This window comes from Fundulus heteroclitus, chromosome 15 (genome assembly GCF_011125445.2).
Source record: "Fundulus heteroclitus isolate FHET01 chromosome 15, MU-UCD_Fhet_4.1, whole genome shotgun sequence".
Classification (NCBI taxonomy): domain Eukaryota; kingdom Metazoa; phylum Chordata; class Actinopteri; order Cyprinodontiformes; family Fundulidae; genus Fundulus; species Fundulus heteroclitus.
The window spans coordinates 18070756-18088477 of NC_046375.1; the positions used below are offsets into that span (position 1 = coordinate 18070756).

Sequence of the window (17722 nt, forward strand, 5' to 3'; positions counted from 1 at the left end):
GACGTTGGGCGTGGCTTCACAGAAGTATGTCAACAGACCCCACACGGGACTCATCCCGTTAAACAAAGTTGATTTATTGTTATTTATATGAACGCAATAACTTCAAAAGCAATGGTAATTGACATTGTGGGGTTACTTTTATAACATTTGGGAAATTGTTTATGCCAGTGGCTCTGCGAGACCAAAGAGCATTATTGCAACTGAGAATGCGTGTATGAGCGTCGAGGTTTCACTCTTCAACATCAAATAAACGCAGTTATTTAGTAGATGCATCATGCGCTGCATTCAAACACAGATTATAACCAAAAAAAATCACAAGCAGGTTAATATTTTTCTGCCCTGAGGGGAAAAAACGTCCTTATTTATGAAAGGAAGTCAAAGTTGCTAAAAGCAAAACAAAAAGGCTATTTTGTCCCTTTAAAAACACTGGCGATTATCAAATCTATTTTTTTTATTATTGTGTATGTCATAGCAAATAAATTGACTACCAAATGTTAAAATAACCTTCTAATTGCATATTTTTTCTTTACTCTTAAGGCATTACCGCTCCAGCCGTATTCAAAAGAGTACAATAACCCAAAGGTTAATATGCAAACAGTTTGTCAATTCCGAATTGTTCTTAAAGGCAACAGCATATTGTAGAGACAACAACCAATGGGTGTCTGTGACGTCAGAACTTCTTTGTTAGAACTTGGCCAATGAATTGGGTGAAAGGCGGGGCGATATTGAAGTTGCATTGAAAGACTTCTTGGTTATCGGAATTTTTTAAAACACACAACAACAAAACAAGCAAATTAATGTGGATGATTTGATATCTTAAATTAAAACAGGTCACATCTTATATTTTAACATTGCTCTTTATTGAAGATAATTACATCTGTTTTCGTGAACTTATTGTAAAAGCAAGTTTCCCCTTTCTAGGTAAGCATTTTCCATTTCCGAGGTTCATTTAAAGCCTCGTTAGTGTTAGCCACCGAGCTCAAGAGAGTCGAAAAGTTTACGTAAAATTATCACGTTGCTATGCATTAGGCTTGTATTTCTTTAACTGTATTGGTAGATATATTCAAAACCTTTCAACTGGCGTTTTATATTTCACATCTTGAGCTCCCAAAAATTAAACCAAACGAGTCTCGTGAGAACTGGAGCTAACGTTGCTAAGCTAACAAGTAAAGACGTTGCTGTCCGTCGCCCAGAAGTGAAGCACGGACAACTCCCGACTGTAGGAGTCAATGAACAGCAATGAAGAAGTGGAAGCGGCGCCAGGATCGTCGTGACAGGTGGTACAGAGGAGACCGACAGAGATCATCTAGCAACGACCAGTGGTAGCCATGTTAACGAAGCACTACACATGCCTGCGACTCAAAAACACGTTTTTTTAACTCTACTACATCCTGGAATTGGCTTTGATTATCATTTCCTGTTTACAGGCATGGCTATAATGATGCTTGGCCATCTCACAGAGCAGCTCTGAGGGAACCCCATAACGAACTTGCCCCAGCTTCATCACCCCCAGCCTCTTCTTCCTCCTCTAAATCCACCAGTGGAGTACCAGGTATTCTAATTATTCCACCTTATTTAGCAATAGAACCACAAACATTACCAACAGGCGGCAAAATAGTAATACAGGAACATCATAGTAAATTAGAACGTCATCTCTTACGATCAAATAATTAAAAAAATGAAACTCATACTAAAAAGTGACATACATCAAGTGTGTGTTTCTGTTAATTTTGGTAGTTATGGACCAGCAGCAAATAAAACCTCCCAACTCAGATGATTTATTCAGAACACCTGTAATTGTTTTCAGTCTGGTTCAGTGGATAAGACTTTGGTCAGCAGATGATCAAAAAGTGAATTGCCATAGAGATGTGTTGTTCACAGAATGCACTATCCAACCATCTTATTGGAAAGTTCAGTGGAAGGAAAAACTGTGCTGGAAAAGTGTCTGGTGCACCTATGTGAAGGAGTCTCGAGGCACTCAGTAGGGGGACCAGATGTGTGCGGGCTCATTTTTACTCCAGTCCAAAAATACCTGCCAGACAGACAAGGTACAGCAGCCAAGATTAACTCCAGCAATATTAACTTTCAACAAAGGTTTAATAGCCTTTTTTTAATTAAAAAGTGTTCATCTTTAAAAGCTAGTTAAGTTTTTTGTCTGATAAACTTAGAGCAATTTTTTCTATACCCGTTTATCCGTGCAGGTGTGACAATGAGCCGGCTTACCATAGTATCTAATGGTGAACCGCGGCTCAACATGGGTCATGTGGGGACTGGTGACTATCTCCAGTGGTTACCGCGCAGATCTTCAGTCACAGGGCTAAAATTTAACTGTTTTATTAAACTTCAAAAAGGGTTGAGTAATCCTTTTTATAAACTCCTGAGTTGTGATAATTATTTGTTGCTCAACAAGAGGTAAAGCAGAGACTGATTATTGTAATGTGCGATCTGTGTTAGGGTCATGTGTCCCGCATTGTCCCTCACGAGCATCCTGTTGTCCCTCATTTGGTCATTTGAGAGCTGCTCACCTTAGCACTCAGTCACGTCAGCTTATCAACAAAACCACCAAAAGGCACCATAAACATGACGTCACTGCTTCATTATGATGCCTAATGATGGCATATTTGCATTGATGTCCCAGTTATAAGCTATGTGAATTATAAAAAAACTAAATGTGGAGTCTTCAGATTTTTTTTCTTCTTTCGCTTCTGTTAGAGCTGCCCGGTTTCTACTTTGACCCTGAGAAGAACCGCTACTTCCGTCTGCTTCCTGGACACAACAACTGCAACCCGCTGACCAGAGAGCAGCTGAAAGAAAAGGAACGGGAGAAACAGAGGCAACAGAGCCTGGCAGAAGATGAAAACCCAAGAAAAGTGAGTGCTGTGAGGGGATAATCTATTTCTCGCTGGCTTATGACACAGATTTTGTATTCGCAGATTCAAATGTGCAATATTTGCAGATTTTTCCAGTTAAGTATGGAGCCTCTGCCTCAAACTTGCATCTATTTTTTTACAGAAAGCCCCAAGAACTGGACTGAACACCTCCTTGTTGCTGCAGAAAAGGCATCTTGGGCTGTTGCCTAATAACTCCTATTGCAGGTAAGCTGATCACTGTTTCGTGTCACTCTGGCTTCGCTTTGATCGCCAAAATCTCGTGAATCACCGCTGTGGCCTCGCTCTATGACACGTAGCTCCCATGTGGCGCCGGTGTGTAGGGATATCATGTAAATCTGTCGCTCGCTCTGACACGTTCGTGCTCAATGCGAACGCACCTTTCTACGTTCCACTAGGCATCACTAACAAAAACTAAGAGCAACTTGCTGCTTGTTGCTGTTGTTTTCATGGCGACTCACGGTGTTAATTCAACTCTACCTTGGTAACAAGGCTCATCCACGAGGTGAAAGTCAGCGGGATGAGGCGCCACAAGCTGGAGATCCAGAGCACAGACAACAGCCACCCAAACACCGACAACTTCAGGATCATCGTGGTGAGAAATCTTTAAACGCCCCTGGAGGTTATGACACATAAAACGGCCACCGTAACTATTGGCCCCCTGGGGAAGGACGCTGCAGTGCAATGCCACGATGGAAATAATTACTGCAGTTCTCTAACTGTGAGGATTGGAAATGTTTTACTTCTATTGGGTCCTCTTCTAGTTTTGGTTGTTTTACAAAACAAACAAAAACGTAATTCCTGCTCTTACTGAAGATATCAGCAAGTTTTGGCAAATATCTTTTCTCCATGTATCTATTTCCTGACCTAAAAAAAGATCATGAAATACGCTGTATGCCATACTTGAGTGTCTTGTTTTCTCTTCTTTCCCATTTTGAAGAATAGCCCACTAGGCGTTCGTGGCTCGTGATAATTATACCTAAATTAATCAGAAAGTTATATATTTCTTGAAGTGGATTGTTTCTGTTATTGGAAAAAGATAAGATTAAAAGTGTAATATCGTGTATTTTTTTTTAATGCTTAATGATGCCAAAGACAAGAAATATCTTACCAGGGTGGTCAATACAGGCGGAGGTGGCTTTTCCCTTCAGATTGAACAAGAGAATGCATAAAAAACTACAACTGTGAGGTATTTCAGATCGCGGTTGTGCTCAGCGTCTAAATTTGTGCAGGGGGATTCTGTGTGCGAACGAGTGTTCACCGTCAACGACGTCTCTCACGGCGGCTGCAAGTACGGCATCATGAACTTCAGCAGCGGCAGCCGGGGCTCGCTCTCCGTCGAGATGTGCGACAACCTCTACTTCACCAACCGCAAGGTGGGAGGGCGTTCCTTGGGAAACGCTCAGAACCAGTTTCATTTAGTCCATAAAATGATCCGTTTAGCCGTTCTGTCTGTTTTTCTGCCCCTGACCTGTCATGCGTGGTTCAGGGGGGCTGTTTATCTCTAGATGTTTACGACTCTGCTGTGATTGGGTGTCTTTCAGGTGAATTCCATCTGCTGGGCCTCGGTGAACTACCCCGACTCTCACGTCCTGTATCCTTCAGCCTCAACCTGCTGGTGTTATGATGGGATTATGGGACGTTTATAGTGAACATGCTGGGAGTTCCTGTTGGGGTAGACACCTGTCATTTAAAATGTTTAGTTTCTGACCACGTGTTGCCTTTCACCTTGACTGAGGGCCGACCTTTAGGCTGTGTCTGGTGGGAGCGGCTGACACCCCGGGCTGCGTCAGCTTACTACCCGCGTCGCTCTTCAGCAACTCTAACCCAGGTTCGCCAGCTCCATTTGTAATTTGTATTTACTTGTGCAAAGCTCGCTGTTTATTCCTCACGTGGGAATCATTCTGCTTTCAAATCGTTACCTTTCATCCGTTATTCACATATTGCTCGTGCTTAACCTCTGCAGTTAGGGGTAAACTTAGATTATGATTTCTCTTTTCCTCTGACGTCCTTTTCCAGATCAGCCAGGGATGTTGTGTAGCTTCAAGATTTCTACGGCCTGGTCCTGCGCCTGGTGCCTCAACCCGCAGTTCGACAAGAGCTTCAGCACGGGTCTGTCCTGGACTCATCATTTTTCAGATATAATCAGCTCTCTACTTGTGGGATGTGACCCAATGCCACACGGTTAAAGACGAGCAAAAAAAAGCGCCGGGGTTGGTTCAGACAGCTAGTTGATGGCACTCTTTCTGGGGAAGGCTGAGTGACTAATCCAACACAGAGGAGCTGGCAGTTGTGAGGCTGAATTTGTTTTTGTTTTTTACAAAAGAAAAATCTGTCTCCAGTTTTTGCTGCCTACACCAGTGTTTTTTTTCCTTCATCCATCTTCTGATCTTATTTCTGACCAGCTTCTTTGTCGCTTCTATAAAAGAAAATAGCATTCCCCATATTATGATGCCGCCACCGCCGTGCTTCGCCGAAGCCTTGCTGAGGTTCAGGATGATGTGCGGTCTTCGTTTTGCATGTAGGCCAAAGATAAGACTTAGTCTGATCTGAACAGACCTTCTGCTGTGTCGCCTGCTCTCTAATGTCCTCTGACAAACCACCAAGGCCTTCACCGAACACCTGGTTATATACAGACATTAAATCACACACAGTGGAAATGATGTGGCTTTTAAAGGCAGGTGGTTTCACTGGATTTAATTCAAGGGGTAACCAAGGGCGGCCTTATACCAACGTCAAGCCGTTTGCCGTTTTCCTTCCACTTCACAGTGGTACGCTAGTTTGTGTTGCACATTGAATCCTTGTAAAATAGGCCGCTCAACAAAATGTGGAAAAAGCTGACATGAATAAACGCCGATGTGCTTGTGTTATTCCCCTGATAAGGGGAATAATGAAAAAACCGACATGGACCTGTTGTTACTTCTGTTGTTTCTAATGCCGTAATGTTATTTAAAAAAAACAATCGAGACAAGATCTACAAATAAACGCGTAAAACATAAATTCTGAAAAGGCAACACTCTTCAAATGCTAAACACAACCATAGCTACAAAAGTAACATTACATAAAATGCATTTTAAAGTGATTTTAACCTATGCATGTTTTAACTGCATCATTCTGTGGCTTTTGAGTTGCCAGACCGGAATAATCGATCACAGAATCACAGATCTCCCGATCAACAGTGCATCTGATTCCCATTAACCTTACTCCATTAGAGACATTAAGTACGGTGTTCTTTCAAATATACATCTTCCATGTGATAAAAGCATAAAAGAATATGAAATTTCCAAATGATAATACAATAATATACTTTTGCTAACATTTTTTCTTACTTTCTGAATCTTTCTTTTTATAACCATTACACTTGCTTGCAGGCCTGTCTCGCCGTGTCATCGTCAAGGACGCGGAGACGGGACGAACGCAGACGTACGGCGTCGGCACCGACGTCCTGGCGCAGCATTTTGCTCTCAGGGTAGGATTATTTTCTGTTCCCGTTAGTGTAGCCTTGCGTGCCTTAGCTGCCAATAACTCCACTTTTGTCTGGCTCTGCCTCCACGTAAGAGCAACCAGTCGGGCAGCTGTGAACGGATCCCCTCCGTGTTCCCAGGTTCCCGTCCTGTTCAACGGCTGCCGATCGGGGGAGATCTTCAGCATAGACCTCCGGCAGCGAGGCCGCCGGGATCACAGCTGGAAGGCCCGGCGCTTCCACCACGAGTCGGCCATCACCTCCGTGCGAGTCCTGCAGGATGAGAACTACCTGCTGGCTGCAGACATGTTGGGCCAGGTCGGACCAGCTCGTTTCTAAAAACGTCCGTCGGCGTTTTCCGCTCTGACGAAAGCCGCCGTGTGGGATCTTAGTTTTTAACAGGGTTCCCGCGGATCCTTAAAAAGTCTTAAAAGGCATTGAATTCTGTAATGTAAAACTAAGGCCTTAATTGGCATTAAAATGTCTTAAATCAGTCTTTCTTAAGTCTTAAAATTGTTACCAGGTAATAATTAGGATTTTATTTTTGTAATCCTTACCAAACTGAAAAATAATGAACACAATAAGATATTTTTTTTAATTTACCGAACGGCTCAATGGAACCATTATTGGTCCCGTCCCGATAGCGGAACCAATAAAAACTGTTGCGGCCGGACAATAGCTGCGAAAAAGAGCTGGCACTGCTTATGTTGTGGTTTTTAAAACTGATTTATAGTTTATTTTAGTAGGGAACAAAACAGTTTGTGAATTCAGTTCAGTAGTTGTTAAAAATATATCTGTAATTTGTGTGTTTTTTAGCTTTCTTCCTATATGGAATGTTTTTCAAAATTTTAAACATGTCTACTGGGACAGAAAGTAATGTTTTATGTTAAAATCCACGTTTGGTTTAAGTTGTCGCAACCAGGTTTATCTTGTTTATCGTGAAGTTGGTCTTAACTTTTTATTTCAAGTGGCATTAAAAAGTCTTAAAAAGTCTTGAATTTAACTTGCCTTATGCTGTAGGAACCCTGTTTTAAGCAAAGAGCCTTTTGAATTGCCTTGCAGATCAAGATGTGGGACGTGCGAGCGACGAAGCCAGTGCTGGAGTACAAAGGACATTACAACGAGCACGCCTACCTCCCCATTCATGTCAACGAGCACGAAGGCCTCTTGCTAGCAGGTGGGTGAATAGGATCTATTCCTGGTACTTAAACAGCCATCTGCATATTAAACTCACCACTTCCCTGCCTTCACACAGTGGGCCAAGACTGCTACACAAGGCTGTGGAGCCTAAAGGACGGTCACCTGTTAAGGACCATCCCATCCCCGCATCCTGCAGCCAACGACATGATCCCCAATGTGGTCTTCTCCTCTAACCTGGGCGGCAGCAGGGGGCTGCCCGGACTGCTCATGGCCGTCAAACACGACCTGTACTACTACCCGTACAACACCGACTACCAGGAGGGAGAAGAGCTGGCGCTTTGAGTCAAAACGACAGCATGAATTAAAAAACAGTGACCTGCTGCCGTGGCGATGTCGTCCAGGAGGCTGAATGTAGTCCAGGGTTTATGGGAAACGTGGACGCGGTCCACAGACGTGCGGATCGTTGACCAGAGCTGGGTTTGGGTGATGCACTTTACAGATATACGTTGAAACGGCCGATGTACGCTCAAGATGCAGAGTAAAGTCAGGAGTAAACGGAGCTACAGAAACTTAATTATTATTTAGTTTTATTAGAGCTTTTCTTTAAAAAAAAGGGCTTTCCTTTTTACTTTACCATTTTTTTTAACATTACAAGCACAAACGTCCCTGAGTTTTATTGTGATTTTATATTACTGGCCAACACAAAGTAGAGTGAGAGGGAAGGGAGAAGGTGCTTCCCCCCCCCCCCCCAAATGTTTACAACTATAAATCTGAAAAGTGCGGCATAGGTTTGTATTCAGCCTCCTTTAATCAATATATTGGGAGCATCTTTTGCTGCAATTACAGCTTGAAGTCTTTGTGCAAAATAGGCCAAGTTTGTTCACCTTAGTGGGAGAGCGTCTGGGAGCATACATTTTCCAGCTTTGCTCCAAATTCTCACTTAAATTTGGGTTTGGACTTTGACTAGGCCATCGGTGCATACAAACATGCTTTGATCTAAACTGATCGGTTGTAGCTCTGACTAGTTTTAGGGTTATTGTCCTGCAGAAAGATCAACCTCCACCCCAGTCTCAAGTCTTTAGCTGTCTCTCTTAACAGGTTTTGAGTGTTGATATCTTCCACAGAGCTCATGATTAATCAGTTTTATGGCTACTCTTTACATAAAACGTTTACTTAGTTGTCCTGTATCCATCCAGCTCTTCCATATTTACCTCTTGGCTGCTTCTCAGAGTAATGATTTTATTCAGTGGCGTCAGAGTTAAAGGGGCTGAATACAGTGCGTTCAAGTTTAAAACAAAAAGTAAATTCTGTCATCTTGGGATTGACAATACAATCTGTTAAAAATGTAGAAAAGATTAGAGCGATGTATTTGTTTAATCGATTATATAGTGCAAAATTAGTGATCAGCTTGATAGTTATACTTGGGAAACTAACGACTTTAACAGGCTGCTCTATATTTATCCACAGAAATTCAAGCGTCAATGTTAAAAGTTTGTTTTTTTAGGTGGGGGGTGAACATGCAGACTGTCCTCCAGCCTCCTCTGAGGCACCTTTCTATAAAAACTTCTTCAGACTACAACCCTGGACGAGAAAGATGATCTCAGTTTTCATTAAAATCTCAGGGGAATCTTGTTTTTGAAAATGTGTTTGAGCCAAAATAAAGAAATGCTGCATCTACCAGCAAGCGCATCTACTGCATATGTTTCTGTTCCTCTGTTTAACATTATTCAGGATGATGATGATGATGATGATGAACCAGCTTCCAAATGGGATGGAAATCAGATTATCCATATGCAATAATAAACAACCAGTAGCTGTGCTGTAGCAGATCAACTCAGAAATGACACAGGCGTTTTCCTCTTAACACTGAATGAGAAATACACGAACACAAGTGGATGTTTGGTTGATATCTTTACTTGGTGATCACCTGATAACAGAGGAGGTCTGACTCGGGTCAAAAAGTCTTATTTACCCGATGACTTCGAGACCAAAGCAGCTCCCATACAGTCAAGTCTCATAATTCCCACGTATCCTGTGGAAAAAAGAAAGAAAAACAAAAAAAAACTCCCCAACACAAAGTTGTTAAACTCATTATTCCAGTTGCGACACATGCGAACACTTGCCCACTAAAAGCTCCTGTGTCTCCCGGTTTGAGGATCCAGCCTCAAGTAAGTCTTTACTCAGACTGTGTGGTTTCTGTGAACCGGTCACCCCATAAAAACAGTCCCTGTTGTCCTATATGATATATTTTAGTTTTAACATAAAAACGAGTCTCTAAAAATGTCCTTGTGTTAAACCTTGTCCTTATATATGTTTTATATGTTCCTTTTAAAATTTAAACAACTGAGATGGACAGCCTCATGAAGGCTGTTGCATAATGGGCCACTTGAGTGTGCACAAACTATGAATATTACTATGTTATTATGTAATTACTTCTAAATATATATATTTTAATCTGGTAAAAGTGACAATTATTTGCATATGAACTTTTGGGTTACTGTACTGTTGGGAATGAATTTTGATGCAACAGAATAACCTGCCAGGCGGTAGGGATGGAAGAGTTCACACGATAAAGTTCAAAACTGCTAAAAGTGAAGGGGGAGGGGGCGGAAGAACCATCTTGCAGGCAAGTAATAACTACAGTTCATGCTTTTCTTTCTAAATCATCCATACAAGTGGCTCCAAACTAGAAAAAAAAAGGTGCTAAACGTATGAGGCTGTTATACAGGAAGGGATTGTCAAAAGGGTTGAGGAGCCTAAATCGACGGTAAAGGGAGATCTAGAGACGGTGAAAGTAACCTGAATTCGGCTGCAAGCAAGCATCCTTTTACCTCTTCTAACAATTAAAGTAAAGTCAATCTTTAACTATTATTCACAGTGAAAATTTTAGGCATATTGAAGTCAGGCTGATCAAGTAGAGGGGAAGTGATGCGAGACCACTGACCAGCGACGAAACAACAAACAGTCCGTTCCCCTGCGGCCTCCAGGACGCCACGGCATCCCTAGACGAGGCGCTATCCTCTCGTGCTCTTGGCCGGCTTGCGTTTTTTTTTAAAACTATTCCAGCTCTCTGTCCTGCTAGAGCTCCCCGGACTTCTGGAAACAGCCGTTGCAAACCCGCACCGGGTGGTCCCAGCCCCGGGACGGCACGGGCCGGCGCTCCTGGGAGCAGTCGTCGCACACGCCCTGGCCGCAGGCCCGGCAGTGGTGGATGGACAGGCGGGGAGAGAACTCCCTTTGGCACTCGCAGCAGGACTGGATGTCCTGGTCTGGGACCCAGTAGGCAGGGCGAGCCGCGTCTTTTACTAAACCTGGAAAAAGAAGGAATCCTTGGCGACTAAGCTGCTGCGAAGAAGCGCGGTTGACGTTCGCCGTCTTTGAACGGACAACACGGCCAGAAACGACGCTCACCTAAAGGTATGTCAATGGCACCGACCACAGCACCCAACGTGTTCTGTACTGCCTCCCCGACCTTCCTCGCTATCAGGGTGCCTCCCTCTTCCTCCAGGGCAGCGTCCAGTAACTCTGAAACGGGAGAACGTCGGATCAGACACGACATCCCAACACGACAGTGAACACACACGAGGACCGCGCAATGGTTTCGTTTGACCTACAACGCTGATCAGTCGTCTCTGGCATGATCTCCCTTTGGATCTTTGGTTCATGGCAACACTGAACCGTTTGTTTTTTCCCCAAATGGAGTGATCGCACAGCAAAACAGAGTCGGTGAATATTGGCCTGAACATCCCTAAACAACTGGTGAGAAACCAACAAGGACCTAGCTCACCGTAACCAGCAGGCTACTGGAACACTGGCGTTTTCTGTTCACGTTACCGTAGAAGGAGATGGTGCTACCCGAAAAACTCTGACCGTAAGGCCCGATTCACGCCTCCCAGCAAGCGCCGCGGGTCTGTACCTGACCACTAGTGACCACGAGATGTCTCTGCAGACGTTCACGACAGCCAGCGTGGAAAATAATATACCCAGTCAACAGGTGGCGCCAAAAACAGCAGTTGTAAGGACAGAGGGAGTCTGACCGTGACGCTTGTTTTTAAAGGCATACAGTTGATTTCTCTCTGGGCCTTATGTCAGGTCATGCCGGGAAAGCAATTTCAACAAACTCTACCAAGACTGCCAGGAAGAGGAGGACATTTTTGAGCCAGTAGCCATAATTTCTAATCTGCGTGGATGAGAGAGAACATACAAGTATATTCAAACTCGTACACCCGTTCCTTGTTTTCAAATATCATTAAAGTTGTTATTATTAAAAACCTAAATTGAAGGATTCGCTGTTTTTTTTTTTTTTTTTTTAATACCTGTTGGAATTCCTCGGTTGTGAAAACAGGCATCGCAGACCCGGACGGCCGCCAGTCCCCAGCCCCTCTCCGGGACCGGCCGGCTTTTAGAGGAGCAGGCGTCGCAGAAACCCTCTCCACAGGCACGGCAGTGGTGCTTGGTGTCGTTGGGCTGAAACTCCTCCCCACATTTATGACAATTCTTACATAAATACAAAAATAAAAGAGGGGAGAAAAACAACAAGGTGAGCTAATGCTGTTAATTCTGCATATTCAGGCATGTCTGTACCGCGTGTTCTTTAATCATCACTGTATTTCTTTGTAAAAGCTGCGTACCAAGATAAGGGAATTGGGTTTCCAGTAGGTGGGAGCAATCTGGTCGGTCAGCCAGGAAGTGACCGCTTTGGCAGGCTTGACGCTGAGTTCGGACACGGACTGAGAAATGTATTTGACTCCGTCCAGCAACCTCTGAGCAGCATTGTTGTTGTCCTTCAAAAAGCCGTCGGACTGAAAAGGAGCAACAACAAAAACAACAACAACACAAAGGTATGAAGATGTATAATTACAGAACTTTTCATCACCTCCAAGGAGGCAGGATCATCCAGCTCCTTAGCGTTTCATAGCACTGATCATCCTTCCACAAAGTCAGATTTAATCCATCTTTTCTGACTGAGTGGAAACTCTGTCTGGTGTGGGCAGAACCTCTAAGCTTGGAGCTCACCCCGGGCCAGATGTGCTGGATCTCCGTCCTCACCACCGTCTCCACTGGGTCCTGGTTCCCGTACCAGTACTGTCTGCTTCGGTAGATCACTCCGCAGTTCGGGCACTCGATCACATATCTGGACAAAGGTTTCAGCACCAAGAGGGCACACCGTGAAGCCCCCATTTGCATCGAGACAACCCAAGAAAGAAACAGCCGTTCCTAAGCCTCCCCCACGGCCCTCTGGGGACTCACCCTGACCAGGCGTAGATGGCCAAGCCAAACCACGGCGAGTCGGATGAGGCCGTCGTTTTGGGAACCACTATCACTTCCTTTCCGCCCTCGTAGCAGACCTGAGAGAGTCCGCACAGACACAGAGAACCTTAACAAACAGGCTCCTCCTATAGCCACAGAGGTGTTCGGCTCTGCTCACACTTGCCTTGCAGGTGTAGATGCGGTTGTCGTACTGCGCCGAGTAGCGGCAGCGGTGTTTGGCTTCGTGGTCGAGTCCCTCTTTTAAGTGATTCATGCTCCTCTTGCAGCCTGACCTGCAAAAAAGAAAAGGACAAGCGCTCGTCTTTTGTGGCGCTACAACGCGACGCAGGAGTAATGACACCGCTGTTTCGAACAGACGCTCCCTTCCATTCATTCGGGATTTGTGTAATACGGGGTTTTCAACGTGGTAAAGGTTGATCAAAAACCCGAAAAGTGTGGCCGGCATTCGTATTCGATCCCCTTTACTCTGATACCCCTGAACGCAGGCCAGTTAAACTAAACGGCTTCAGAAGTCAGTCAATTAGAGCGTCTACACTGCAAAAAAGGATCTAAAAATAAGTAAAGTGTTCTTAAATGAGTGTATTTGTCCTTGATTTGAACAGGTAAATAAGATTATCTGTATTTTGACCCCTAAAATAAGATAATTAGACATCCTGCACTTGAAATAAGATGATGGAGATGGATTGTTCCTATTTTAAGTGCAAAAATCTTATTCCATTGGCAAATCATCTTATGTACCCGTTCAAATCAAGGACAAATGCACTCATTTTACTTATTTTTAGTTCCGTTTTTGCAGTGTAAAAACCGCGTCTTCGACGAAACACGACGTTGGCAGCATCATGCTATGGGGAGGCTTTTCTTTAGCGGGGCCAGGGAAGCTGAGAGGACTGGTGGAGCTACACACTGGGAGAAAAACCTGCTAGAGGCCACAGAGGTCATGAAACTGAGGCAGAGGTCCAGCTTTCAGCAGAACGCCGCTGATGCAAAAGCAAAGAACTGATCATTTTCTTCCCGCTTCATAATAATGCACTGCTCTGTGTTGGACGTACCCACAGCTGAGGCATATGTAGGAGCAGGTGAAGTACTCGTCTGGAAAAAAGGAGTTACTGGTCATTCGCTCGTCTGGAATCTCCCCGCAGAAACGCTCGCTCAGGGCCTGGATTAAAGAAAACAAATAAAATTAGTCGGGTTGGCTTTAACGAGGAGGTCCGGAGGCACAAAACACGCCGTTGATTCAGAGCGGCGCCGACACCTGCAGAGCCTTGAAGACGACGCTGGCGGAGCGCGGCGACCGGGTGTTGTTGTTGTCCAGCTGCTGCTCCAGGCTGCGGAGCAAGCCGCTGAAGTCCGTGGGCGGGTTGTAGGTGCGAGTCCCGCGGTACTGGACGGAGCTGAAAGCTTCGGGGAAAAGCCCCAGTTTCCTGAAGCGCTCCTGGAGCAGGCGCTCGGCCGATTCGGACGGTTTGTCTGAAATGAGGACAACGCAAGACGGGGAGAAGGTCAGACGGGCTGATGGGAGGATCACCGGATTTCAGATCTAACCCAAAGCGGGCTGGACACCTGATCCTAGAAGCTTGGTGTGGACGGTCTCGTGGAAAATGATCACCGCGGGCCCCAGCGTAGACAGCGGGACGTCCAGACCGCAGCGGGCCGTGGTCGCCTTCAGCTCCCTGGAGAAGTGTTTCAGGTAGGCGTCGGAGGCGTCGCCCAGGAACTTGAAGAGGTCGTCGTGGAGACGGTCCGCGTGCGTCCGGTAGATCACCACGTCAGAGATGGCCAGGACCTTGAGGAGAAGCCGTGTTCGCTGTCCCTGATTAGCTCCTGCTGAGTATGGGAGGAGGGGGGAGGGGGGAAAGGCTCAGTGGAGATCAGGTATCAGTGCGCCCGAGCAAATAATTATCAGATAAATAAGCGGTCCCCTACCAGCCCCAAGCAAACCCTCTGTGTCGATGACCACGACCCTGTGGATGGGGTCCAAAGCTGCCCAAACGCCCACGGTGCAAGACTCCTGTGTGGCAGAGGTCTTAAACACCTCCCTTCCGAGAAAGAAGGTGTGGTTCAGGGTGTACGATTTGCCCTCCCCCGTGTTGCCAAAGATGGAGACCACCTTGAGGAGCTCATCTGGGGTGCAGCCCAGTCTGCCGACAAACTCCTCCTCATCCCTCACCTGAGGAGCGACATGAGACCAGGTCAACGCTTGCATCGCGTAAAGCGTGAGCCGCAGCTAAAAGCTTCGTCGGCATTACCTGCATCTCCTCCCTCTCGTCCACCAATAGGAAGCTGCACACCTTCTCCAGCTTCGACTTGAGGACCTCCATCTCCGCCTCCCCGTCGGCCGCGCCGCCCGCCGGAGGAGCCCTGGCGGGGGGGTACGGCGTCAGCGGGTGCTTCCTCTTGTTTACCCCGCCGTGGGTGCGCTTCTGGCAGTCCAAGCACAGGTTGATCTTACAGCCCTGGCAGCGCACCGCCGCCCTGAGCCTGACGGCGCCGCCGCTGTCCCCCTTGCAGGCGTCGCAGAAGGGGACGTGACCCGCCGCGATCCGCACCCGGTCGTGATTCCGCATGCGCTCCTGGCAGTGGAGCTCCAGCTCGCAGCGGGCGCACTGCAGGCTGCCGCATTCGTCGCATTCGAACGCGGCCTCGTCCGACCCGCCGCAGGCGTAGCTCTCCTGGCAGACCAGGACCGTGTTCATCCCTTTGTCCACCGCCGGACCTTGGCCGCTCATGGTAAACCTGGAAGGTCAGATTGGGACCCCTGGAGGTGATAAACCGGGAAATCCACTCATTCAACCTTTAAAAAAAAAAACACTCAGACAGCGGCAAAGCAGATTTACATTACCCAAAGGCACATATTTTGAAAAGGAAAGGAACATTTATACTGTTTTCAGTTTGTTTTTATCAAAAAAACTTATGAAAATGGTGGACTTCATTTGCCTCTGACAACCGACCGCCTAAAAAATGTCTACCTAATGTCAGTAAAAGGAGTTAACCAGGGACTTTAGGGCTGGACGATATAGAAAAAAAGCATATCGATAAAATAGAAATCGTATTGATCGATATCGATAATTATCAACGAAATTCAAAACATGTATTTCAAGTGCAGCCCTGGCCATTTTATGCTGTTGCTTAGCGACACATTTTTAGATACAGAGCACACAAACACTGAATTCAAACTCAACCTTTTATTCAACCAACTTTTTTACCAAAACTGCAAGTTTTTTTAAAAAAAGAAAAAAGAACACATGCTCTCTGAACTCCTTGAAGGGGGCGGAGCTTGGTTCCTTGGTCTGCGTTGTGATTGGTTGGGAGGTTGTAATTACTGTAATATTAACCTACATGGCTAGAATGCAAAAGGAAAACAGCTATTCTTTTTATTGTCCCTTTTCTCTATCATCGATATACGTCTATCGATCGATATATATATCGTTATTGAATTATCGTCCAGCCCTAGCGTGAAAACACATGTTCTGGAGGAACGTTGGTTTAACAAGCAGGATCTCAAAGACCAAAGAATACGTCGCACCAGGTTGTGAAATAGTTTTAAAGCTGCGATAGGTTCTGGACCGAGAGCCCAAGCTTCGGCCATCTCACCCAGCCCCAACGGCGAATCCGAGAAGCAGGCCGACTCTGGGTAACTTTGGGGGAGCTGCAGAGATCCGCAGCTCGGGTGGGGGAACCTGTTGGCAGCACGATCACTAGTTGTGCCTTCCAGTTTAATTGCGGCTTTTGGGCCAACACTGTGGCAGAAAGTAGCGAGCACACAACCCACACTGTGAAACATGGCGGTGGCAGCATCAGACTGTGGGGGGGAATACATTTTGAGAATACATTCAGGTTCCTGGTGGTGCAAAAGCCAACAGTGGCATGGAGGGGACGTTTAGAAGAACCTGTGGTCAGGTGTCTTCTGGCATTTAGCCCCAAACAATTGTCAAGAAAACTGTCAAGTCTGTTTTCTGTTTACTTCTTATTACTGCTGATCAACATAACTCGGCGTAGGGTGAGACAACGCAAGGAAACACTCTCCAAGGCCAATTAATTACAACCTGTCTTTGTTATAGCGGCGTAACAATCTGTTAGGTAACGCTAGGAGTCGCGGGAGCTCGCCAGATGGTGCTAAGTTTCAAGTCAGAGTCCTATAATAAACAGCCATTAGCTAACACGGCAGCTCCTACACAAAGAAACAGCTCAGTCCAGAGGAGACAGAACAAGGCTGATTTCAGTCCACTGACCTAACAGTTCTCACCGACCGGATGGACGGTTGTCGGGTTAAGGACGCGGGCTGGACCCGGGCTAACGCTGCGCCCGTCCGCCGTCTGGGACCATCCTGCCGAACTGCCACATATAGCTGCTGTCGGCAGAGCTAAGCTATGTTGTTCCAGCAGCGGCAGCAGCCCCCCTGCTTTTAGACGTTGCAGCTGATCGGCTTGTTTTCGCCCAAGGGTCATGTAGTGCAGTGCATGACGGGTAATGGAGTTTGTTTATTTTTATTATTTTTTTTGTTCATTTCACGACCTAGGCAGCTTCCCGGGAACGAGACGTGGTATTTAATTATTTTGAATGCAACACTTCTTAAAAGTGTATTGATTGGTTGGAAAAGAACTTTCTGAAAATGCTGGTTGAACACACTGAGCTATTGAACAGTCGACAATACCCATGATGCTTTGCTCCTCACAGCTGCTGTGCAGTTTGTTTGTGTTGGACACCGGCGTACACCGAAGCACAAGGTGACGGGACTTTACAGTGGAACGGCGTGAAATAATAAATAATAATAATAATAATAATAATAATAATAATAATAATAATAATAATAATAATTATTATTATTATTATTATTATTATTATTATTATTACTACTACAAGTGGTAACTTCAAATAAATTACCTGATATAGTTTCAGCTGTGTATTGTGATATTTTAACTGCATGTTTTGAATAGATTTTTTTTCTGATTTGGAATCCAGT

At 45.4% G+C, this 17722-nt stretch overlaps 2 protein-coding genes across 3 annotated transcripts; one reads left to right on the top strand and one right to left on the bottom strand.

Moving 5' to 3' along the window:
• The first annotated feature begins 771 nt into the window (after positions 1-771).
• On the top strand, positions 772-8163 carry wdr21 (WD repeat domain 21). The gene is made up of 14 exons (XM_021324759.2): positions 772-921; positions 1194-1322; positions 1428-1552; positions 2713-2870; positions 3013-3095; positions 3381-3483; positions 4121-4264; positions 4433-4482; positions 4640-4719; positions 4908-5000; positions 6260-6357; positions 6493-6669; positions 7414-7528; positions 7607-8163. Exons 2-14 carry the CDS (start codon positions 1240-1242, stop codon positions 7831-7833), a joined length of 1536 nt encoding a protein of 511 aa, XP_021180434.2. The 5' UTR covers positions 772-921; positions 1194-1239; the 3' UTR covers positions 7834-8163.
• A 1220-nt stretch (positions 8164-9383) lies between these two features.
• zfyve1 (zinc finger, FYVE domain containing 1) lies at positions 9384-17235 on the bottom strand. 2 transcript variants are annotated; one of them, XM_021324757.2, is made up of 13 exons: positions 16992-17235; positions 15009-15517; positions 14686-14929; positions 14323-14583; positions 14015-14229; positions 13812-13918; positions 12926-13034; positions 12742-12839; positions 12508-12625; positions 12123-12293; positions 11808-11988; positions 10903-11016; positions 9384-10802 (listed from the first exon to the last, which is right to left on the bottom strand). In XM_021324757.2, exons 2-13 carry the CDS (start codon positions 15486-15488, stop codon positions 10570-10572), a joined length of 2331 nt encoding a protein of 776 aa, XP_021180432.2. In that variant the 5' UTR covers positions 15489-15517; positions 16992-17235; the 3' UTR covers positions 9384-10569. The 2 variants fall into 2 exon arrangements, with proteins under 2 accessions (XP_021180432.2, XP_012734508.2); XM_012879054.3 differs by having other exon boundaries at positions 14323-14586; positions 16992-17227.
• Positions 17236-17722: the final 487 nt, after the last annotated feature.